This window comes from Panthera tigris, chromosome B1 (assembly GCF_018350195.1).
Source record: "Panthera tigris isolate Pti1 chromosome B1, P.tigris_Pti1_mat1.1, whole genome shotgun sequence".
NCBI classification, from domain to species: Eukaryota; Metazoa; Chordata; class Mammalia; order Carnivora; family Felidae; genus Panthera; species Panthera tigris.
In genome coordinates this window covers 79385193-79410734 of record NC_056663.1, presented here as the reverse complement: position 1 = coordinate 79410734, position 25542 = coordinate 79385193, and the positions used below count along the sequence as shown (strand labels likewise).

At 36.8% G+C, this 25542-nt stretch overlaps 1 protein-coding gene and 1 long non-coding RNA gene across 2 annotated transcripts in view; one reads left to right on the top strand and one right to left on the bottom strand.

The window, feature by feature from the left end:
• Nucleotides 1–25542, top strand: part of EDNRA (endothelin receptor type A) — a 59357-nt gene that overhangs the window by 10611 nt on the left and 23204 nt on the right. Inside the window, exon 3 of the mRNA XM_042983818.1 lies at nt 21409–21536. Coding sequence (XP_042839752.1) covers nt 21409–21536 — 128 coding nt within the window. The remainder of the gene's footprint in view (nt 1–21408; nt 21537–25542) is intronic.
• On the bottom strand, nt 14506–21468 carry LOC122237945. Its single transcript, XR_006216750.1, has 3 exons — nt 21388–21468; nt 20694–20768; nt 14506–14944 (listed from the first exon to the last, which is right to left on the bottom strand). It is a non-coding gene; the product is annotated as an uncharacterized LOC122237945 (long non-coding RNA).

The window sequence follows — 25542 nt, the reverse complement described above, 5'->3', positions numbered from 1 at the left end:
TTCCCATGGCTGAGGAGAGAGAGATGGTTTCAGTCCCGTTCTCATTAGGAAGGTGTGGAGATGTAAAGAAGCATCGTGGCTGATGATACTCCCCCATCGAACCGTTCAGCTCATGGAAGAGGCTGCTGTGTTCTAAATTTAACATAAAATAGTGAGGGCTGGGGAGGGGATGTAAATGTTGCACTGCTTCGAGCGCTTGCAGTACAAGCAGATGTTCGGGTTATTTCATTCTGAAATATTTCTATGGTGTCTTCATCTACGAGTTGCTAGGATATGAGTGTTATTTCTTTATTATCATACAAGGGTATGCAGTTGGTATAAAGAGTGTGCTAACTAAAATGAAAGAGGGTGGGGTATCAACTTCTCTGTGTCTGAAGTTGATTCTAAGACTAGAGTGATTAAGTGTGGACTGTTCTAAGAAATTCTGTCAAAATAAATTTGAAATACTGCCAGGAATTCTACAACTGCTTTCTGTAGCTACCATATTCTCCTGGGAGTTCAAATAACTGCTTTCTATAGCTACACTTTTATTTTTAACTATGTCTAGCTTTTCTTGGAAAAACTTTCCTACATTATAAAGTTAATAGTTGAGATTAAATTCAGTAACGGGACTAAACGTAAGTATCACTCCATATTAATTTTTGGTAGCCTTATTTTTAAATTTGAACATCAAAAATTTTACAAGACTGCATGCTCTGAAATGTTTACTTAAACTTGGAAGGTTTGAAGTCCCCGGTGTTCCTGGACTCAGGAAGATTTAATCATATTTTTGGATGTGCAAATTGAGAGGTTACTTTTAGAATTTAAACCTCTGTGTGAGGTTTGTTGACATTGTTTGCCATCTCAACTTTTCCAACAACTTACTTAGAAAAGAGCGTCAATAATGGAAGCTGGTCAAATAATTCTTCTCATAACATGAATCCTAAACATATGAGCCCTATTTTACTCTAGAAGGTAATGGGGATGGCAGTGGATTGGCCATTTGGTTACTCAGTGACATCAGATCTTTCCTCTCTAAATGTTCTTCCTTTATCCATTCAATAGATAGTTACTGAGCTCCTACTATATACCAGTCATTGGGGAAATAGCAGTAAAGAAAACCAGACAATCATCCTTGCCCTCTTGGAGCATACATTCAAGTAGAAGAATACGACAATAAGCAAGTTAAATAAATATCTCACATAGGAGATCACTGATAAGGAGAAAAATAAAATGGGAAAGAGGAATAGAAAGAAAGGGGGAAAGATACTAATTTTAGAGTGGTGGCTAAAGAATGCCTCAATACAAGATAACAGTTGAATAAAAAACCTAAAACTTTCCACGCCACTATCTAAGGTAAGAGCATTCCAGCAGAGGAAATGGCAAAGGCAAAGTCCCTGAGGCAGGAATGTGTCTGGACGGTTAAAGGACCAGCAAAGAGGCCATGGTGGTGAGTGGAAGGGAGACAGTAGTAACATGAGGTCACAGGGATAGGCGGTAGGCTATGTGATGGGGGAAGCAGACAACATAGGGCCTAATAATAGGGTAACCATATATTTTACCATTTAAACCAGGATACTCTGAGAGTGAAAAGAGACACTGTCATCAATAATTGCATCTGAACAATGGGCATAAACATGGATTGTCCTAAAAATATCATGTCCTAAACATTGTCACCCTACCTATGCACCTTTTAAAAAGCCCTTAGCCGGGGTGCCTGGGTGGCTCAGTCGGTTAAGCGTCCGACTTCGGCTCAGGTCACGATCTCGCAGTCCGTGAGTTCGAGCCCCTCGTCGGGCTCTGGGCTGATGGCTCAGAGCCTGGAGCCTGCTTCTGATTCTGTGTCTCCCTCTCTCTCTGCCCCTCCCCCATTCATGCTCTGTCTCTCTCTGTCTCAAAAATAAATAAAATGTTAAAAAAAAAATTTAAATAAAAAAAAAAAGCCTTTAGCCTTTTCCTCTGAGTGAGATAGAAAGCTTTTAGAAGGTCAAGAGAAGATTAGTGACATGATTTGGTTTATATCTTAACAAGAGCATTCGCTCTACTGTGTTGAGAAGCACTTCCCTAATCAATGAAGGAAAAATATGCAATCTTAAAATATGTTATGTATACCAATATGTACCGTGAGAATAGTATTCCCTGAAGCTTAACTAGCATTTGCCCTGTGTCAGGCTAACTTTTTTGATTCTCACAACAAACCCACGATGCACCACAAGTGAGATACAGTTTTTAAGGATTTCCTCAAGGTTATACAACTAGCAAGTGGCAGTGCCGGGATTTGGATCCAGTCTGATCTCGGAGCCCATGCTGTAGGACAAGAAGCCATACCACTTCTCTTCCGTATACCTCATAGGGCAAACTTTCCAGTCATCCAGATGCCATTCCTGGTACAGAAATATATTTTCAAAGACCATGTTCAAAGATAAAGTCAGACACTTTTCTCTCCTCCATTAAATCCAGTAACTTCTTTAGTTGCTTATTTAAGACAGAAGGAAAACATCATAAAGGAAAATGTGTATGATACAGAGACTGTTCTTCAGAATAGTATTTATGTTGTAAATCTTGCAGATTGCATTGGCACATCTGGTAAGCAGATTTTTGTATTCTATACTCGTCATGTTGGTGAGGTCAACCGACAGAAAGGAACCAGAAAATAAAATAATAAAACAAAGGTTGAGCTCTTGATGAGCTGATTGTCTAGACATATACATCTGCTTATCTGCTCAGAGGGACACATTTTGCTAAATAGGTGTCTCACCCAGTTATTTCTGGGAGGGCCAGGCAATTTTTCAGTGGACATGAGACAAAAATGAGTGTTTGTGACTAGCCCATAGTTTCATTTGGGGTGGAAACATGAGATTTTATTGCTAAAACTAAATGTTGCATTTCTAGACCTTCCTTCCTAGGTTTACCAGATGCACAGGAATTAAAAGGGGAATGTGGAACACAATGGATGATGTTTGGGAAATATGTCTCAACTGATATTTAAAAAGAAGCCAGAGGGGCGCCTGGGTGGCTCAGTCGGTTAAGCGTCCGACTTCAGCTCAGGTCACGATCTCACGGTCCGTGAGTTCGAGCCCCGCGTCGGGCTCTGGGCTGATGGCTCAGAGCCTGGAGCCTGCTTCCAATTCTGTGCCTCCCTCTTTCTCTGCCCCTCCCCTGTTCATGTTCTGTCTCTCTCTGTCTCAAAAATAAATAAAACATTAAAAAAATAAAAATAAGCCAGAAATCTTCAATTTGAAAAAAAATGTACATATGAAGTATATATTTTGTGAAGTGGTCCATTGAATCTAAAACTAAGTAAGGAGTTTATTAATATCCCTAGTTATAAAAGCAACAAGTAAAGCAAATAATTACTGGACAAGTTAAAAATGTCCAAAGTCATTGCCTATCAGAGTATGAAAGGAATGGGATGGGCACACATCTCTGCCAAGTACTGAACAATATACTGTGCCCCATCCCACATGAGTTTTCTAGCTGATGAGGCAATTCTGCTAAATGTCTGTACCTGGAAGGAAGGAAGGAAGGAAGGAAGGAAGGAAGGAAGGAAGGTAGGGGAAGGGGAGGAAGGAAGGAAGAAAGAGAGAGAGAGAACCATCTTTGCTGTGAATTTTTAACTTAGTTTCATAAAATAAAAAATGTCCTGAACACTCCAAAATTCTCCCTTAAAATAATGTCCACTTATGTCATAAATGTCATTTACATCATAAATGCTGTTTTTCTGCATATTTCCATTGTTTCCCCAAATTTGATTTTCTTATAGAAAATAAACCTATGGGGGCGCCTGGGTGGCTCAGTCGGCTGAGCGTCCGACTTCAGCTCAGGTCATGATCTCACGGCTGGTGAATTTGAGCCCCGCGTGGGGCTCTGTGCTGACAGCTCAGAGCCTGGAGCCTGTTTCAGATTCTGTGTCTCCCTCTCTCTCTCTGACCCTCCCCCATTCATCCTCTGTCTCTCTCTGTCTCAAAAGTTAATAAATGTTAAAAAAAATTTTACCAAAAAAAAAAGAAAATAAACCTATGAAAATTAGGGGAATGTTACATCATTTAAGAGCCATAATACTGTGCAAACTTTTTAAAAAGTTTATTGAAGTATAATATACATCCAGAACAATGTACATAAGTGTCAACTCTATGAATTTTCACAAAACGAACACATCTGTGTAACCAGGATCAAGAAACAGAACATTACCTGCTCCCAGAAGTCCCTCAGTCATGAATCACCCTAACTCCCAAGGCAACCACTTTCCTGACTTCTAATGGCATGAATTTCCCTATTTTTGTATTTTATATAAATAGAATCATATATATTCTTCTCTGTATGGCTTCTTTTGTTCAACATTATGTTTGTGAGAGTAACCCACATTGTTGTGTTGTAGCTCATCCATTCTCATTACTCTATAGTACTTCCTTGTCTGAGTATGCCACAATTTATCCACTCTATGTAGGCATTAAACGGTTTCTAAAATTGAGCTAATATGAATAGTACTTCTATGGAAATTCTCATATGCATCTTTCTGTACATACATATGCTTAAATATATATACACACATACACATATATGACCTACATAGGTATATATAAAAAGATGTATGTAATATTTGCATATCAAAATATACCTATATATTAAATATATATTTTTATATAAATATTGATTATAAATATTTAATCTAAATTTTGATCAGTAATTTTGGAGAACTATACCAGGGCATGGTACACTATTAAGAATTAGGCAGCATTGCCTAAACAGGAATTTTTTTCTAATTCTGAATGCTCTAAAGACCTGTGTGGCATATGTGTGAATTGTGTTCATTGTAATTCTTCTTTGGCTTTCAAACAAATCTGTTATCTGCCTCCATAATGGATAATCCCCACATCAACTCACATATTTACTAAGTGTCTATAGAAAACACAAATCTAGGATAACCATGACTTTGAGTGGCACACATTCTGTTTGAGAATACAAACGTATACAATCAAATCAGCCTAACTGCCAGGGTAATCTTATACTTTGGTGTTTTGTTGAAGTTTTTGAGACCACCAAACATGCACACACATGAAAAGCATTTTAAAAGTGAAACACCTATTTAACATTTTCTTTAAAAATAGAAACACTGCCATTTCTCTTTCTCCCAAAGGAGTATCTGCAGCTGAAACAAAATTAGTCAAATTAATTTCAAGGGATACAGAAATAAGGTTTCAGCATTTTCCATTACTGCTATAATAAATGGTTATTTATTTAAAAATATTCAGGGGTGCCTGATTGACTCAGTCAGTTAAGTGTCCAACTCTTGATCTCGGCTCAGGTCATGATCTCGCTGTTCGTGGGTTTGAGCCCGTGTTGGGCTCTGTGCTGACAGCATGGAGCCTGCTTGGGATTCTCTCTCCCTCTCTATCTGCTTCTCCCACTCTCTCTCTCTCAAAATAAATAAAAAACTTTAAAAAAATAAAATGTCTAAACACACTATGAAACACAAATCAAAAAACAATGATTGCAGACAGTAAATGTTATGAGAGTTTAAGTTAAATTAATGAAATTTTCCACACAATCTCTCTGAGGTTATTTTTGTTAAATGACATATCTTGGGTGTGCCAGTTGCTAGGTAAAACTTGGAGGTTTAGTTATAATCTGGTTACTACTATTAAAATAAGATTGGTAAGGGAAGGTTGCTATAGAAATTTACCAAGTTGCAGCTTATGAAGACAGAATAAAATCTCTCATAATATCATCCACAAGGTTTGCATCGCAGCATCCCTAAAAAGAAATTTTATTTGTCAAAACCACTGACTCAATTTCAAATGCAACTTACAATGGTCTTATAGCGCAAATAATACATACTCCCAGAAGGTATTCAGAAGTGAGTGAAATGTGTGTGAGCACTGGGTTTTGCAATATTATGAATATGCATTTAAACTTAGGTGATTTGTTGAAACTTCTTCTGCATTTTGTTCCATGGAAATAGCTTCATAGGAATATTTTCATTGGTGTTATAGAGTGACCTTAAAATTGCCTCCCATCTCCTGGGCCACCATCAAGGAGGGAAAGTAAATCTGGAAGTACTATACACTAAAAGGGATATTCCAGAGCTTCATGTGCAAGCACTGAGTGCTCACCATTTCTGCTTTCTCCTCATTCTCTGGCCCAGGGGTGCGTCTACGACCAGTGGGCCAAATCCAACCCAACACCTATTTTTGTAAATGAACTTTTATTGGAACACAGCCATACCCATTACTTAAGTAAATCATTTTGACAGACACCATATGGTCTGCAAAGCCTAAAATATTTCCTATCTGGTCATTTACAAAAACAGTTTATCAACCCCTGTGGCATCTCACTAACTACCCTGTTCCTGCCTTTCATCCCTGCCTCTCACTCTCCATTTTGTTCCATAGTAGGTCAAAGCTCAAAACCTGAACTTCAGAAATATTAATATGTCTTCATAACCTTTGATATTTTTCAGTGGCTTATGTCTCCAACTCCCCAAAAAGTAAATGGGCATAATCCCAGGAAATTAAAAATTTTTTTAAATGATTTGTAACTGATCTTAAATAAATCACTTGATCTCTCAAGTCATTATTTTTGTACGAAATAATAATGAGGGACCCTAATCCCATGGAGTCCCCTTAGGCACAATGATGCATGGTAGGCTTGCTCCTGAAGTGACTACGAACATCAATTAGAAGAACACCCGGGGTGCCTGGGTGGCTTAGTCTGTTGAGCGTCCAACTCTTGATTTCGCCTCAGGTCATGATCCCAGGGTCTTGGAATAGAGCCCTGCAGTGAGCTCCATGCTGAGCATAGAACCTGCTTAAGATTCTCTCTCCCTCTTTGCCCCCACTCCTCTGTTCCTGCTCTCTCTCTCTAAAAGATAAATAAATAAATAAATAAATAAATAAATAAATAAATAAAATCATTAAAAAAGAACAGGCAAGGGCTGTTATTGTCTCTTTGTCTCCCCCATTTAGTTATCACACATCAGAACTCTGGCCTCATTTAGGGTCTTGGTGACCAGGTATCCATGAAACCTATTGGATAAATCATGCATTTCTCATCAAAACTGAATAAGTTTTAAATTCTTTGTCATGATCTTAGAGCTGTTCATTATCTTGTCTTTCAAATAATTAAGATCAGCACTAAACCAAGTGACCAGATCTTTCAGCAATCATTCATGTTTCAGTTAAGAAAAAGAAGTAAAGAAGACTTTTGCATTTATTTTAGGGAAATATCATACAAAAAAAAAAAAAGAGGTACTCCCTAAAGATTTTAAAGACAAAAACTTTACATAACTTGAAATTATTGGATCAGAAAATCACTGTATATTTATTTGGTATGCCACTTAAATTACATGGTCATATGTAATTTGCATACATACTTTAAAATAAATGAATGTTTTTATCTCTGTTCTATAAAATTCAAGGAATTTTTCTTTGATAATGGATGAAGGGCCATGTCATAGACAAAGGGGAAAGTGGAGAAAGGATAAGAAATACTCTGTGTTCCTTTTTTATACAGTGTGTGTGTGTCTGTGTGTGTGTGTGTAATTTTGTGGTACAGATATTCTCTGTATATATAGTCCTTTTCTCAATTGTTGGGGAAAAGAAGAAGGTGCTACAGGGGATGGAGGAAAGAAGACAGAGTTGGTGCTGGATGCATCCCTGGGACACAACTCTTAGACACTATGTAATTCATCAGGTAGACAGAAGACAGTTCATATATATTTAGGAAGGGAGGGAGAGGTAGAAGGAGGGATGGAGAGAAGCAGGGAGCATAGAGTCTCAGAATGTTAGGAGTCAACATCTTTAGTTCTGACTGTGTGACCCAGAACACTGAGCTATTTACAATCTTACAGAGATACTAATTCAAACTGGTCTTGTGTTCAGGTTGATATAATAAAAGCAGCTCTCAGCTGATAGACCAGAGTCTATCTCTACTGTGGTTTTGAAATTTTTTACTTATTTGCAGTAACTCTAACTCTCATGAAATGATAAACATTTAAGTTTGTGGAAATGGTCCAGAAGAGAAAACTGGTACAGAATTGAAGACATCTAATAACATGTTATTTCTCTGCCAGGAATTTTGGATAAATGAATGAGTAGAGAAAAGTAAGTACCTTAGGGCTTAATGTTTATCATTCAATCCCTTTTTAGGTTCCTTGATCCTCAGTGCATCCCCTCATTCTGTTCAAACTATCTTTTCTCTGCTAAAGACAACCATGATCTATGACTAATGGTTAATTTGGAAAATTTCATGTTATGTATATTTTACCACAGGTAAAAACAATTTTGGGGGGACACCTGGGTGGCTCAGTTGGTTAAGCATGCGAATCTTGATTTCAGCCCAGGTCATGATCTCCCAGTTTGTGAGTTCGAGCCCCATGTCAGACTGTGCTGACAGCATGGAGCCTGCTTGAGATTCTCTCTCTCCCTCTCTCTCTCTGCCCCTCCCCTGCTTGTGCTATCTCTCTCAAAATAAATAAAGTTAAAAAAAAGTATTTTTTAAAAACTATGAACTTAAATGAAAATGTAAAAGTATAAAATTTTAGGGACAAAAAGAAAGAAAATCTTTGGGATCTAGGACTAGACAAAGCATTCTTAGACTGGATAGCAAAAGCACAATCTATAAAAGAAAGAATTGATAAATAGAACCTCCTCAAAACTTAAAACGGTTTCTCTACAAAGGACCCTCTTAAGAGGATGAAAAGAAACCTACAGACTAGGAGAAAATATTTGCAATCGCCAAGTCCAATAAAGGCTAGTATCTAGAATACATAGAAAACTCTCAAAAGTCAACAACAAAAAAATCCAAGTAGAAAATGGGGAAAAGATACAAATAGAAATTTTACTGAAGAGGACATATAAATGACCCAATAAACACATGAAAAGATGTTCAACATCATAATCCATTAGGGCAATGCAAAATGGAAACCACAGTGAGCTATCACTACACACCTGTAAGAATGACTAAAATAAACATACATTGCTGGTGAGAATGAAAAATTGTAGAACCACTCTACCAAAGAGTTTGGATGTTTATTATAAAACTAACCAGGGGCACCTGGGTGGCTCAGTTGGTTAAGCATCTGACTTCAGCTCAGGTCATGATCTTGCATGTGTTCGAGCCCCGCATTGGGCTCTGTGCTGACAGCTCAGAGCCTGGGGCCTGCTTTGGATTCTGTGTCTCCCTCTCTTGTTGCTCCTCCCCCCACGTTTCTCTCTCTCCCTCTCTCTCTCTCTCTCTCTCTCTCTCTCTTAAAAAAAATAAAGTAAACATTAAAAAATTAAAAAAAGAAAAACTAACCATGCAATTATTGTCAGACTTAGCAGTTGCACTCTTGGGCATTTATTCCAAAGAAATGAAAATTACATTCATGCAAAAACCTGTTCATGCATGTTTATAGTGATTTATTTGTAATAGCCAGAATCCAGAAACAACTCAGATGTTCTATAGTGGGTGAGTGGTTAAATAAACTATGGTACATCCATTTCATGCAATACTGCTCAAGATTAAAAAGGAACAAGCTATTGATATATATATATATATATATATATATATATATATATATATAATAATTTGGATGAACAATTTTGGATGCCGAGTGAAAAAGCCAATCTCAAATGATTATGTATTATATGATTTCTTTTATAAAACATTCTTGAAATGACAGAGTTATACAGATTGAGGACAGATAAATGGTTACCAGGGATTAGGAATGGGAAAGGGAGGGGAGGTGAGTGCGGTTCTAAGAGGACATCATAAAGGATCCTTGTGGTGAAGGACCTGTTCTATATCTTGACTGGTGGTGGATACACAAACCTACACATGTCATAAAATTGCATAGAACTAAATACAAATGAGTAACATTGGAGGGATATGAATAATATTGCTGGATCATATTAATATAAAAAAATGATTGTACCAGTTTACAGTCCCATCAGCATTACATGACAGTTCCAATTTCTCCACATGCTCACCAGCACTTATTATGGGTCTTTTTAATTATAGCCATTCTAATGATGCATGGTGGTCTCTCATTGTGGTTTTAATTTCTGTTTCCCAAATAGACTAAGGATGGTCAGTATTTTTCATTTTCATGTTCTTATCTATTTTTATATCTACTTTGGTGAACTGTCTATTTAAATCTCTTATACTTTTTAATTTTTGTTAGTCTTTATATTTTTTAATTGTAGGAGTTTTTTTATATATTCTAGACAGAAGTCCTTCATCAGATACATGATTTGCAAATAGTTTTCTCACTCTGTGGCTTTTCTTTTCATTTTCTTAATGGTGTCTTTTGAGGAGCAAAAATTTTTAATTTTGACTAAATACAATTTATCAAACTTTTATGGATCACGTTTCTGGTGTCATATCTACAAAATCTTTGCCTAAGCCAAGGTCACCAAATAAATTCTCCAGTGTTTTTCTCTAACAGTTTTATAGTATTAGCTTTTGACATTTAGATCTTTGATCACAGTTTTTGCATAGGATATGAGGTAAGCATCTAAGTTCATTTTTTTGCACAGGCATATCCAATTGTTCCAACACCATTTTTGAAAACCCTCTAGTCATTGAATTGCCTTGACACCTTTGTCAAAACTCAGTTGATGATCAATGTTAAGAGTTTATTTCTGGACTTTCTTTTCTGTTCCAATGACTTCTGTGTCTATTGTTTAGCCAGTACCATCCTGTCTTGATTAACTATAGTTTATAGTAAGTTTTTAAACACATATTGTAAGTCCTACTTTGTTCTTTCATTTCAACATTGTTTTAATTTTTCTAGATTCTTTACATTTATATATAAATTTTAAGATAAACTTTTTCACTTCCTTCAATTTAGATAGGGATTATATGGACATTTTAAATGAATTTGGAGAAAATTGCCATCTTCACAGTATTGATTCTTCCAATCCATAAACATGTATTTTAGATCTTTGATTTCTCCAATATTTTGTAGCTTTCAGTACATGTCGTACACTTCTTTTGTAAAATTTATTCCTAATTTTGACACTACTTTGAATGAAGTTGTCTCTTAATTTCATTTTTGGATTTTTGGATTTTTCAGAGCTGGAATATTGAAATGCAACTGGTGTTTGTATATTGCTCTTGTATCTTGTGACCCCGCTGAACCCCTCACCATTACTCTTGCAGCAGCAATTTTTTTTGTTGCTAGTGTGTGATGGTGAAAAATACAATGACTATTAAAACAGTTTGGTGCCATTGTCTCTATTTGTGCTAAGGGAACCAGCAGCTTTACCCACCATTGCTTTTGTACCAACAAGGCAAAAGGCAGTAATCTGCTAGTGTTCTCTTGATCTTACAAAGGTTCTCAGGGATCCTCAGGAGTTGCAGACAACACTTAAAAGAACCACTGATATAGATGATCTCCAAGAACCTGTCCTGAGTCTGAAATTATAGAACTTTAAAAATCTAAGATAATGTTGTTTACCAAACTTGTCTTAATAACATTTGATTAAATAGAACTACCCTACAACCCAGCAATTGCACTACTAGGTATTTATCCAAAGGATACAGGAGTGCTGATTCAAAGGGGCACATGCACCCCAATGTTTACAGCAGCAGTATTGACAACAGCCGAAGTATGGAAAGAAAGAGCCCAAATGTCCATCAAGTGATGAATGGATATATATATATATATATTACTCGGCAATCAAAAAGAATGAAATCTTGGCATTTGCAACAACATGGATGGAACTGAAGTTCCAGCTAAATAAGTCATTCAGAGAAAGACAAATATCATGTAATTTCACTCACACATAGAATTTCAGATACAAAACAGATGAACGTAAGAAAAGGGAAGCAAAAATAAAAACAAGGAGAGGAACAAAGCACAAGAGGCTCTTAAATACAGAGAACAAACTGAGGGCCGGGTGTTGGGTGGGGGAATGGGCTAAATGTGTGATGGGCATTGAGGAGGGCACTTGTTGGGATGAGCACTGGGTGTTAATATGTAAGTGATGAATCACTAAATTCTATTCCTGAAATCATTATTACACTATATGTTAACCACCTTGGATTTAAATTTAAAAAATCATAAGAGAAAAATTTAAAAATAGCATTCGATTAAATGGCTGGTTTTCATGACAGTTAATATTCTTTAGACAAGTATAAGCATCTCTAAGTAATCAAGTCTAGAAAAGGAATCTTGATGTCACTGTAGGCTAATTACATTAGATTCCAAATTTATATGTTTTCTGTTCTAGGTAGCACTAAAAATAAACAAAATGCTTACACTAGAGATACAGCACATATCAAATATCAAGATTAGAAGCAAAACTAGCTTATAATCTATTGGTCTTGACTAGTACAACCTAATGTTATATCATTTCCAACTAACTATAAGTAAGACAAAATAATAATCAAACTCATTTTCAAAACTTTTTTAAAAGCCCTAATTTTATACTACTATTTATAACAGACCCTCGACTGGAAGCTTAAAATAGCTACTTGCCTACTATTTTTTCCTGCATTTTATATATAGTCAGGATTATATTTAAAATATGATGCTTATAGCTCACTGACAAGTGTACTGTATATTTTAGCTTTTCCCTAGAGAGTAATAAAGTATTGTTGATTCATTCAAGGTAAATAAATAGTTTCAATGCTTCAATCTATGGGATTCCACAGGGTTTGACATCCTTAATCCTTTTGGATAGAAAAAAAAAGGCAAAAGGACTAAAACAGTTTGATTGGAAAAATGAAAGAGAATTTGGAAAAAATATGTAAAATGAAGGGAAAGATTAAGCTAAGATTAGGGATAAATTGAGTTGATAATAGTTTTGGAGAAACCAGTTATATATGGAGTTTTGATGTGAAAAAAAAAAAATCACACAATTTCTGAGCAGGCAGAGAATTTAGAGATAAGAAATGTTGCACCAGAACTAGATTATTCAGCAGAGGAGGGAAGCAAGCCCAAAGATTTCTGACAGGGCTGAAGCTGGAAGTCAGGATTTCCAACTTCCCCTTTAGGATGTTCCATTCTTCTCTCTTCCCATTAAATACGACTTTTACGGTTTTAATACTCTCTATACCACACGTAGCACTTCCCAGAAGACAGCCAAGCTTCTAAAACTTTAATGGCAAATTGTTAAAATGCATGTCATTCGTATGTGAAGTATTATTACATGACTGGTAATTCGGACATCTTAGGTATGTCTTCCTCTTTCACTTTATGTGTCAGCTACTGGAAATCTTGAAGTTTTACTGTCTAATGAATTTCTGTTATTAAATATTTAAAATCACCTGAACCTCTTGTACTGTAACATGTCAGCTTCAGCATCAACTTTTTTCCTCCCAAAGACACAAGAGTACCATTTCTTCATGCTGCATACCGTACATTAGGTGGGCCATTGTTTCCGTCTACACATAGGATAATTTCTTATGACCACATGTCATACTTTACAATGAAGAACTAACTCCAGTGCTTAAGATTTTGAAGAAATCATGAATGACATGAAATCATTAAATAAGCTGCATGCCTTCAAATATGCTATTGGTTTTCCCCTTTTCCTACTTATCACCAATTCTTGATAAGTCTTTTGTAGCTACTCCCTAAATCTGTATGTGGAGATCTCTACCAGTTTGTTTTGTTTTGCTTTGTTCTGCTTTGGTTTTGCCTGCAGCTTTCTTTTAAACAAGTACCGGCATGTACTTGCATAGGGACTGCTGATTAAAAGAAATAATAAAACATTTTCATTAGGTTTTGTGCCTTGTTTTGTGTCCAGGTCAGAGCACTTATGGGCTATAATTAACTATGCTTGCACTTTGTTACAAGAAAATGTAAGTCTCCACTCATAACACATGTGTGAAATCTTTTCTCCAGTCAGGAAAAGCTAGGGATCATTTTTTCCAACATAAATCTTCTCTCTGTTATGAATTAAATCTTAAAGTATTGGCACGTATATTTGGCACTAACGTGTGTACTTTTGATATTGAGTCCTTCTAATGTTCCTCCTTTAAAGAATTTTAATTCTTCTCCATCATTCTCCATAATTATCCTTTGGTTTTACCCATGCAAAATGAGTAGAAGTCTCAAGGCCCCTGCTTCTAGACTGGTATCCTTACAGCAAACAGAGTTATTCAAAAGAGACATTTCTTTTCATTCCAACCTCCAGGTAACTGAGGCTGTTGAGGATAGGAAGCCCATGTCTTGGGGGAACCATCTTTCTTCTAAGGAAAAACCTTCGTGACTTTGGAACTCTGGTTTCAAAAAGCATTTTTCCTCTTCCCCGCCCCCACCCTCCTCCACCTGGTTGTTGTTAACAGCTATGTATCTCAGATTCTAAAAAAGTTATGACTTCAGCAAAAACGGAAACACTGAATATTCAACAGTGTAAGATACAGACAGCGAGGAGTAGCAACAATCCCATGTTTCCCATGGAAATGCAGAATAGTGGGAACAGTCTCTCATGGGAACTAACATTTATGATCTGTGACAGGCCAGGCCCTGTTCTAAGTGCTTTGTGTGGATTAGTTCATTTCATACTCACATGCACCACATGGCATAGATTCTCTTTTCATGTCCGGTTTTCTCTGAGGCCACAGTTAACTTGTCTAAATTATGCCAGGCTCAGGTTCCAGAGCCTGTTTTCTCTGTCATGGTGCCGTACCACCGTCTCCTTCTGTTGAGCTCCCACAGAACGTTGCTTACAGCTCCTTTAGGAACTATTATGTCTGTTCATCTTCCAGGTAATAATTTCCTTGAGAATGAGGTCTTTTGAGCTTGTGTCATCTTCCAGCACTCTGCAGCTGGTGACCTGGATGATCCTTCTTCACATTCTCGTGGAAAAACAGGACAAAACGTAGAGACTGATAATGATAGGCCGTGCAAATATCTCACATTTCCAGATACTTACTTCTGCTAATCCCTCTGTATGGATCGTCTCTTCTGTTGCCCACAGTAATCCCCTGACATAGCTGCCATCACTGTCTTCATTTCTAGAGGAAGGAACTGAGAAGCAGTGAAGTTAATCAACATGTCAACATCACACAGGAACATAGCAGAGGCTTAAGTCCAAGGAGAGCTTCAGGGCCCACGCTCTTAACTGCTCTGCCAAGCCACTTGCTTTAATTAGAAGTGCTTCTCCATCCCCCTTGGTCACTGAGGGCACCCAGCACCAGAATTGAGAACATTTATGGAGTTGCTGCTATGCTCTGCATTTGTCATACGCTTCAAGTTTGGGGCTGGTCAGGAGGCAAGAGGAGCCTGTCAAAGGAATATGTGTATGGATAGAGCAGAGGCCATGGATTTTACTTCATTTATCTATGTGAAAACTCTGCCTCAACCCTGAAGCAATTAAAACATAAAGGAAAAGAAAACTCCATGCTCAGTCATGCAGTGATTTATTTTATTGCATCTGATTTGAGATTTGCAACAGAGAGCATGTTTTCATTAAAGACCTTTCCTGGGCATTACAGGCATTATAATTAACTCAGTCTGTGCTATTGGAAGATATTCTTGTTTACTACAGATTCAACTATTCAACTTCTGCATCCCAGCCCCTCCCCCAGCAAGAAAGAAAACCGTAGGACCTCACGTTTTCAACACTGGTACCTGGTCCATCGTGTTCAATTCCAAGTGACACTACAATAATTCATGTTGAGGAGAGGAGAATATTTAATTTGATATTTTCAGCTACAATAGACTGTGTTCATAAATCCCTCGCTCCTGTCTAGAATGGGTGGAGTGGTGTGAAGGGAGGAAAAGTATCCCTCAGCCACACCGGATGGGCTGGAAGGAAAATTAGCACACAGAACAATGTGCCCCTGGTTTTATTTATCCCATTATTAAGAAGCCATGACAATAACAAAAGTAATGTCCAAATAATAGCATTAAATGGCAGGAGATAACATCAGGAATAGATAAAGAGGGGTAAATTCATTTCTGTTATCCTTGTTTTCATTAAGTTGTGCATAAATGGGACATTTCCATGTATGATTACAAATTATAGCAGTCCAAAGTAACTAATGTTTATGTAGTGCAGATTCAGTTTCAGAATTCTTTCACATGTATTGTTCTTATTGAGCCTCCGAGATGGTCATCATATCATTGTTGGAGGAATGCGAACCACCCCATTTAACAAATACAGAAATGAGACTTACAGGGGTTTACCCAAGGTCACACAGGAAGAGGTAGATCTCAGACTTGAACCTGAGTCTTCTGAGTTCACAACCTAAGTTGAATTTAGGGGAAAAACAGCCTTTTTTGGTAGCGCCAAGCTGATGAGGTCTGAAACGTTAGGCTACAACATGAGGGTCTTGCATAACAGTCAAGCCACCTGGTACTGAACTGTACTTTTACGTACTGATGCCTTTAGGGACTACTGGGGTGAAGGAGCAGTGGGATGCTGTCCCTAAACTACTGTGATTTTTTAATTTCGTATGTTTATGTTATAAACTATTTCTGCTCCTCCCCTATCTGGCTGTCAGCTGTCAGTTTTTGTTGATCACCGTGCTTCTAGAGCAGTGGTTCCCCAAGTTTGGTTGATGGAACAGCACTATCAGCATCACCTAGGAACTCATGAGCAATGCAAATGCTAGGTATCAACTGTACTTCAATAAAAAAATAAAAGAAATAAAATAATAAAAAAAAGAAACATAAATTCTCAGGCCTCATCTCAGACCTACTGAATCAAAAAGCTCTGGGAATAGAGCCCAGCAATCTGGTTTAACGAGCCCTCCAGGTAATTCTGATGCTTTGAAAGCTTGAGAACCACTACACTAAGCAATGATTCTCAAACTTGGCTGTACATTGGAATCACCTGGGAGCTTTAAAAACTACTGAGGCTTGTGTCCCAACCCCAAAGATTCTGGCTTATTGGTCTATAATATGGTTTTCAACCTCAGCACTATCGGCATTGCGTGCTGGATAATGATTCACTGGGGAGGCCTATTCTCTACCAGCTAGATGTTAGTAGCCTCTGTCCTCCAACACAATTGTAATTACCAAAAATGTCTCCAGAAATTGCCAAATGTCCTCTGGGGGCCAAATTGCCTCAAGATGAGAAGTACTAGTCTAGGGGCATGGCCCAGGTACTGGGATTCTTAAAAGCTCCCTAAATCATTCTAATGTACAGGCAAGACTGAGAACTATTACTCTGGAGAGTTCCCAGTAGTGAGGAGCTCTGGATGTGCAGTGGACTAAGGAACTATAAAAGCTAAACTTTATAGCATTGAGTATAAAGAAAGAATAAATCAACCTGCAGTGAAGAGTCCAGCAGTTTGCCTGTAAGTAAAGTACATGAGCTCTAGGGCATAAATTTCACGTCAACCAATGGGCTTCTTACATTTTTGCTAACTTTCTGTTTGTTATGTTCCAGAAAACTGACATAAACAGGTACATTGCACATAACTAAAACATCCCAACACAGTAGACGTTGCTTTGTACTAAATATAGTGGTGGACAGAGATCCTGCTTTTGGATCTAGTCGTTCTAAAAACAGGGTGCTTATGAGCATAACTTGTGGTACAAGTCCTTAGGTAAATCTGGTTTTGACAGGCTAAAAATGCAGCCTGTCAATTTTATATTGACTTTGACATAATCCAAATCAACCACACACATACATATATATACATTCATATTCAATGTATACATTCTTTTCTGCCATTTTAGAGGTATTTGAGTTTTCAGGTGATGATCAGGGACTTTAACAACATATATTTCAACTGTAGAAAATCCCCCAGGCTAGAATCAAGGAAAGGATCCTTCAGTAAAATCCATACCCAGCAGATTGCCCTCTGCTCCTTCAGCGATTGTTCTGTGGTGTTCCTCTGTATCCCCTTGAGAATGAGATTAGACCATGGACGCACATCATGTTCAAGTGTCTGCTCTGTGGCTCTTATCAGGCTGGATAGTCTCATCACAGCCCAGACTGAGAGGTCTCCAAGCACAGAGTTTCTGACAGCTCCTGTTTAACCTGAAGTCTTAAATAAAACAGTATTCTCCCACTTCCTCAAATGACTCATTCACAGGTGTGTGGTTTCTTTCAACGTGAGGAATGGAAATACTACAATGGGATGCTGATAAACAACTTTTAAGTAGAAAGTAAATTACAAGATGGATGTATTTTCAGGGCAAAAGTGGTACTAATTTCAAAATATGAAAATATTGGCTTCAGTTAATGAGTTGGGATTATTAATTCATTCAACACCTACTATGTGCTAGGACCTGTGTGATGTCCTTGGAAGTTATAAATATGAGGGTTACATAATAGCATAGGCCCTTATATGGCAAAAATAAGCTATGACTGCCCCAAGGTGCCCAGTTAACCCTTGAACCAATCTAACTTGTCTGTCAGACTAGTTTGGTTTTTCTTTCAATGAAGTGATAGTAGCTTGTTAACATTAATGAAATCAACCAGTTCTTTTGCTCTATAAGATTTATCTTATACAGTTGCCTGTCTTTTCCTATCCTAGTCTAAATTCTTTCATGGATATGCTTTTAAAAATCCAAACCTTTTAATTAGACAAGAGAACTGCTTACCAGAAAAGTAGGCAAAAAAGATCATAAAAGACTGTTAAAAGGTATTATTTCCATATGTTCCCACTTTGTTTTTAAGGGCATAGGAAGTTTTCTGGAAGAAAACACACTTAACAATTAACAATGGATGCCTTTGGGCAGGGATTTTAGGGGCCTTGATTTTAAGGGAGACTTGCTTTTCATTACATGTTTTTATACAGCTTTTTACCATTTTAAATCTTGTGTTTTTAATTTTAAATGCTAGTAAATAACAGAAAGGATGCATTCCCAGCAGTCTTTCAGAAGTTCCAAAATATTTCTTCTAAATAAGAGAAAAATAGGTGAGCTACACTCTATGCCTCTTTGATTCCCTCTTTTTTTTTCTTTTTTTGTATATGCTTTATTGCTAAAACAGAGTGATCTGAGACTTGGAATGTAAAATTACCCCCACACTAGTTCCATGAAGAAAGAGATTAATAAACAGAACCTGTTTGAGATTGGGTAGTTAATGGGGGCCTCTTTGAGGAAGCCACCTTTAATCAGAAAAGGAAGAAGTTGCCGCAGGCAGTGGCCTAATTTCCCCTGGCTACATTAGGACAGTTACTTTCCATACATTCTCTCAGAATGAAGTGGATATAGGTTTTAGAAGTCTCCCTGTGATTGTCCGGAAATTTCCTCCAACGATTTCTTTCATTTCCCTTTGTCTTTAATTCCCAAGAAGAATCAAGTTCCACTCCAGGAGAAAAGAAAAGATGACAACATACATAACAAAGCATCTCCTTATGTCAAAGAAAGACAATTCTATGATCTCTTTGGTGCCCACCAATTCTATAGTATCTTTCCCTTCAGTCCTTCCTCTATATCTACCCCCATCTGGCAAGCATGAAAAAGGAAAAAACTCAAGGGCCAGAAAGAATACATGCTCAGTTGTGTTTTTTTCTGTATCATTTTTCTTAGCACTTGTCATTTATTCCCTCACAGGACCTCAGAGTCTCCCTTGTTAAGCAAGAATCATCCTTTTCTCTGATTATTGGATGTGTGAATTGGGAAATCCATCTATGTGGATTTCAGGATCCTCTGTTTCTGAAATGAACCAACTGTAACAGCTAAATTACTCCAAAGCATATCCTATAACAATCCCTACACATTTCATTTACATCTCTGTAATACTTCAGTGGAGAATTACACTTGTAGGACAAAATACTAAACTCTCTATAAAAAGTAGTTTTCAGGTTTTCTTTTCTTTATAGGGGAAGAGTCATCTCAGAAATAGTGTTTTGTGTCTTGCATCAGCATTAACAACCAGCAGTCAGCAATGGTATAATATTTGTTAGCTTCATGAAAACTGTCAGAGTTTAGGGCAATGTTTCTGTGAAGAGCCCATCAATTGTTCTTGGACAAAAAGTTTATGTGGAAATTCTAAGAAGACACCCACCAAGACTGATCAGAATGCAAGGAAAAAGAGATGAGAGGCAAAATTGGATTAAGGACAAGGTCCTTTCAACAAACTATTCAAAAGAAAAGGAAATGTGTTTTAAGTGTTTAAGAGAGAATTTCTGGAATAAGTCATACAAGGTCTTAGCCATAAAAATAGGATTTTAGGGGTGCCTCGGTGGCTCAGTCTGTTGAGTGTCCTACTGTCACTTTCAATTCAGGTCATGATCCCAGGGTCAGGAGATCAAGCTCTGTGTCTGGCTCTGTGCTGAGTGTGGAGCCTGCTTGCGATTCTCTCTCTCCCCCTGCCCCTCCCCCGCACTTATGCTTGCGTGCATGTGCTCTTGAAGAAGAAGAAGAAGAAGAAGAAGAAGAAGAAGAAGAAGGGGAAGAAGATTTTAGAGTGCCCTATATTACTAAATTCAAAATGAGTATCATGTTAATGGCCACATTGACCATGAAATTAAGCCTTACATAGTCTTTTAGAAATGACAGAACAGAAATTCAAAGCTCAACTCAGAGTTACTAAGGCAATAGGTACTTTGCAAAAAAAAAGAGAAAAAAGCCCCATTTATCAAGTTAGTAGGATAGTGTTTCCTAATGAGTGGAGTAGGTTTCAATTCTGAGTTACTAAGCAAAAATTAGAAGGGAAATCAATACCATTTTTACTCTTGAAAAGACATCAAGTATTCAGCAGGGACTTCCCTTTTAGGTAGCTGAGCTATTATTCAAGCCCATGCTTTGGGTATAATGCCTAATTAGATAAATATCAGCAACTCACAGGGGACTTTATATTATTGCTACTTACCGCAGCCACTAGAGGGTATCCATCCTTTCCTTCCAACAAAGGTTTTAAATTGTCAACATAGAAGAATAGATTTGCCTGCAAATGCCACAAACAGATCACAGTAACCACCTTTCTCCATATGATAAAGGGAAGTTTAAGCCTAAATAAAGAAAGGCCACTTGTGACACACTTAGTGAAACAGAATCAGCCCTGTAAGCTAAATTCAAAATGACTTTAGGGTGTTAACCAGCTAACAAGTCAGTGCATCCTAAACCACTTCCTTCTCCCAGGATTCTCCATAACCTCGCATTCAGAGCCTTTGTGCTTGTCTGGAGATAACATAATCTTCCAGCGCTGCTACTTGAAAACAAGCTTTACTCACGGTTTAATAAAAATAGGTAAGAAATGACTGCCTGCTTCTCATTCAAGCTGTCACCCAAACCCTAACCTTTTGCTACTCTTTGAAAAGTAGGCAGTATGACTACTTCACATAAGATCAAAGGTTCATCTCTTCTATTATTGTATTTATCATTCTCAACATTGTCCCAGATAAAAAAAAATGCTACAGCTTTAAAATATATTTTTTTAATGATAATAATACTCTATCGCTGCCATGCTAACTGGAAACCATAATGAATAATGAAATTTAGAAGTTTGGAAGATCATTAGATATGTAAGTGTCCATGTATTCCATGCCAGCTCTGTCATTTCTTACCGTGGTGTCTCCTTTTTTCAGCTGCTGGCTGGGCGCTGGCCTTTTGATCACAATGACTTTGGCGTATTTCTTTGCAAGCTGTTCCCCTTTTTGCAGAAGTCCTCGGTGGGGATCACCGTCCTCAATCTCTGCGCTCTCAGTGTTGACAGGTAATGTGGTTCTTGCCCTCTACTCTTATTACATTTAGAAAAACATTTTCTCAAAAAGAAGACAAAAAGCCTTGAGAGTTGGTGGCCAGGACAGTTGTTAATTAAAATATCAATAATTAAAGTGAATTAAAATATCAACAATCTTGCCCTACTGTTGAGAATTGCTTTACACATTTGCTGGTTATTAGCCATCTTTAGTGCAGGGGATTTGTATTTAGAGCATTTTGCCACTTATAGCTATTTAGTACCCTATGGCAACAAAGGAAAAATGAACATATTAGATGGAAGGAACTTTGGAAAAGGAGATTTTTGGACATGCAAATCCTATATTTTCAATGGTAGATTTCTCATTAGAAAAAAGAAGATACCATTCGATTATATTTATAATGCTTGATTACTTGAGCTGAGTGGTGAGTACATAATATTGTTTTATTCTTCTTCTGTGTTTCTTTGAATGCCTGAAATGTTTCATAATTTTTTAATGTTATTTTTTAATGTTTATTCATTTTTGAAAGACAGAGAGAGACAGAGCACAAGCAGGGGTGGGGCAGAGAGAAAGGGGACACAGAATCTGAAGCAGGCTCCAGGCTCTGAGCTGTCAGCACAGAGCCTAATGTGGGGCTCGAACCCACGTGAGATCATGACATGAGTTGAAGTCGGACATCTAACCGAATGAGCCACCCAGGTGCCCCTGGAATGTTTCATAATTTTTTTAAAAAGGGGCAACAACAGAAGCACCCCTTGATCAGATTCTGAAAAACCCATCGAGTATATCTTTCTGGAATTCTCCTCAAACATGGATGTTAAGACTTCTCTAAAGGAATACTTCTAGATGGTATTTTCTTTACCATCTAATTTTCATAGCAGGATCTATAAAAAGTGATGTTAGGAACTTTATAATACATTCTATGGAGTCCTTTTATATTGAATATTATCCTATGCAAATGTTCTTTAATGACCTATTTAATTTAGAAGAGGTTTCTATTTTTTCTGTCTCACACTCTGGTAATAATTCTATCAGAGCACCTGAGTCCCATCATTATAGACATAAAAGACTCACTTTCTTAAAGAACATTTAAGTTTTTACAGATATCCTGTTATTTGTCATTTGCAATTAATTTCGGGGACCAAACTGTTATTGATAAAACATAAAAAATACTCGTTCCATTAGGAGTTGAAAATTATGATGGTATTCTTATTATAAATTTAAGCCTGTAATAACTGTGAAACACAAACCAAAATGTTTAGTAGTGTTATTAAAAATAAATGTATTGCGGGGTGCCTGGGTGGCTCAGTCGGTTAAGCGTCCAACTTCTGCTCAGGTCATGATCTCGCAGTTCATGGGTTTGAGCCCCATGTGGGGCTCTGTGCTGATAGCTCAGAGCCTGGAGCCTGCTTTGGATTCTGTGTCTCCCTCTCTCTCTCTTTCTGAACCTCCCCTGCTTGTGCTCTGTCTCTCTAAAATAAATAAATATTATAAATAAATAAATAAATAAATAAATAAATAAATATAAATGTCTTGCAAAAAAATGTAATGCTGAAATTAAAACACAAAAATTCTTTTAGTAGTTTAAAACATAGTGATGTGTTTGACAAAAATGCTGCTACAGCAATGGTAAACACAAAGATCAGAGATCACTTCTCCCTTATTAGTAGGATTCTCAGTAATTTCTAAGAAAACCTGAGGTCTATGTAGTTTTCTTCTGCATCATATCAGACATTAAGGGCTGCAGTATTAAAACATTTACATGGTGCAGGTGGCCACTGTATCACTTCCACCTGACTAAATAATAGACTGTGCTACTTGTGGCCATCTCCTAAAAAGTTGAGTAAGCATTTATAATCTGGATTTTATTCACTAATGAATTCTCACTCTGCTGCTCCTATCCTAGCATTCCACTAACACCATTTTCCTCTTGTATCCAAAGTGTCGTACTATCTAAAACTTAAAGCATTTAAATTGTATATGTGACATGACTAATGTAAAATTTTTCTCGTATTTGTCAAGTTGTATATTTAGAGATATAGCTATATAGTCTTATTACAATATTCAATTAAATTTTTAATTATAATATAACTCTAAAATCCACATGGGGAAAAGATATAAGAAAATAATCATGATAGTTTAAAAAGCAATTATGTTTCCTACGTACACACTCTTCCTATATAATAGTGTTATATGTTATAAAGCTACAGTATTTAAAACAGTGTGGCACGTGCATATAAATATACTGAGAAATAAATGGGAAAGCCAGAAACAGGTGTTACGGTGTATGAGAACATAATACAGGCCAAAATCACTTTTGTAATGGAGAAAGGAAAGATCATCAATAAACAGTGCTATTTAGTCATCTGAGGGAAAAAGCATGTTAAAGTCTTATCTTGTATTGTATGTCAATAATAATATTTATAATAATTACCACTTGTTGAGTACTAGTATGTACTGGGCCCTGCTAAAAATACAGAGATTAGTTTACTTAATCCTTACAACACCACCTTGTGATAGTACTGTAATTATCCTCATTTTATAGGTGAGGAGTCTGAGGTTGAAAGAGGTTAACGAAGGCCATTTGGCTACCAAATGTTGGAGGCAGTAATCAAATATAAGTGGTCTGCCTTTTTACCACTATGCTTCAGCATGTAAAAACTCAAGCCATATAGAAGAAAATAGACTAATATCTTTTTGATCACTGGAAAAGGAGGGCTTTGGAACTTAAAAAAGATGGTGTAAATTCTGAATATAATTATTAAAAGGATTTCAGAAGATAAAGTTTGAAAATATGAATATCAAACATTCATAAATTTAAAAAACAAATATAGCAATAAGCTGGGGGAAATATTTGCAGCAAATACTTGTAGCAAAAGCTACAACATGTTAATATTCTTGGTAATTAAAGAGGCCATACAGATAGTCATTAAAATCATAAGACTTCCATATAAAAAGAGCACAAATATAAAAATACCAATGAAGAAGTTTGAATGACTAATTAGCATATGAATAATGTTCATGTAATCAAAGAAATTCTAATTAAGAACATGTTTCTTAATATCTGGTGGGAGTAGAGGTTTAAACACCCCTTCAGGGGGGCGCCTGGGTGGCTTAGTTGGTTGGGTGTCCAACTTGGACTGAGGTCATGATCTCACGGTTCGTGGGTTTGAGCCCCACATCGGGCTCTGTGCTGACAGCTTAGAGCCTGGAGCCTGTTTTAGATTTTGTGTCTCCCTCTCTCTCTCTCTCTGCCCCTCCCCTGCTCATGCTCGCTCTCTCTCTCTCTCTCTCTCTCTCAAAAATAAATAAACATTAAAAAAATAAAATAAAATAAACAGCCCTTCAGGAAGATAAAATCCTATATACACTTTTGCCTTCTGACCTGGTAATTACAATTTTTAGGATTGATTCTGAGAAAACATTCCAAACAGAGAATTCATGCACAAAAATTTTCTTTACAATATTATTTACAGCAAAATACAGGAATCTTATTGCTCCATGTTAGGCCAATGGAAAGGAGGTTATATATAATTGACATGTACAGGTGTATGAATATAAAATTCCTTAAAGGAAACATGATAAATATTATTAGTAGTTATATCTAGGGATGGGGGATAGGTTTTTGTAATGTTCTTCTATGAGTAGGAAAAAAAATCTGAAAGTTTATTTACTTCTATTACCTATTACCCATTTTCCTTATTTATTCTATGCCATTTTATGCATTTTATTTTTTCTCATTTATGCAGCTCATTCCTATGACTGGTGTTCTATATCAAGACTAATTTTCTATGGGCAGGCAGCTCTAAAACACAAGCACATATAGGCACATAAACATGAACACAGAAGTTTGTATACATGGAGAAACACATGTATATGCCCAGCCCAGAGTCTCTTCCATCCCTATTGTTGCCTTTACAAAAACAACATCATATTTGGGAAAAATAGCATTTTATATCAAAATTAAACTTTGTCTCAAAGGCTTTAAAAACAAGGATGATAATGAGTGTTAGGAAAGAG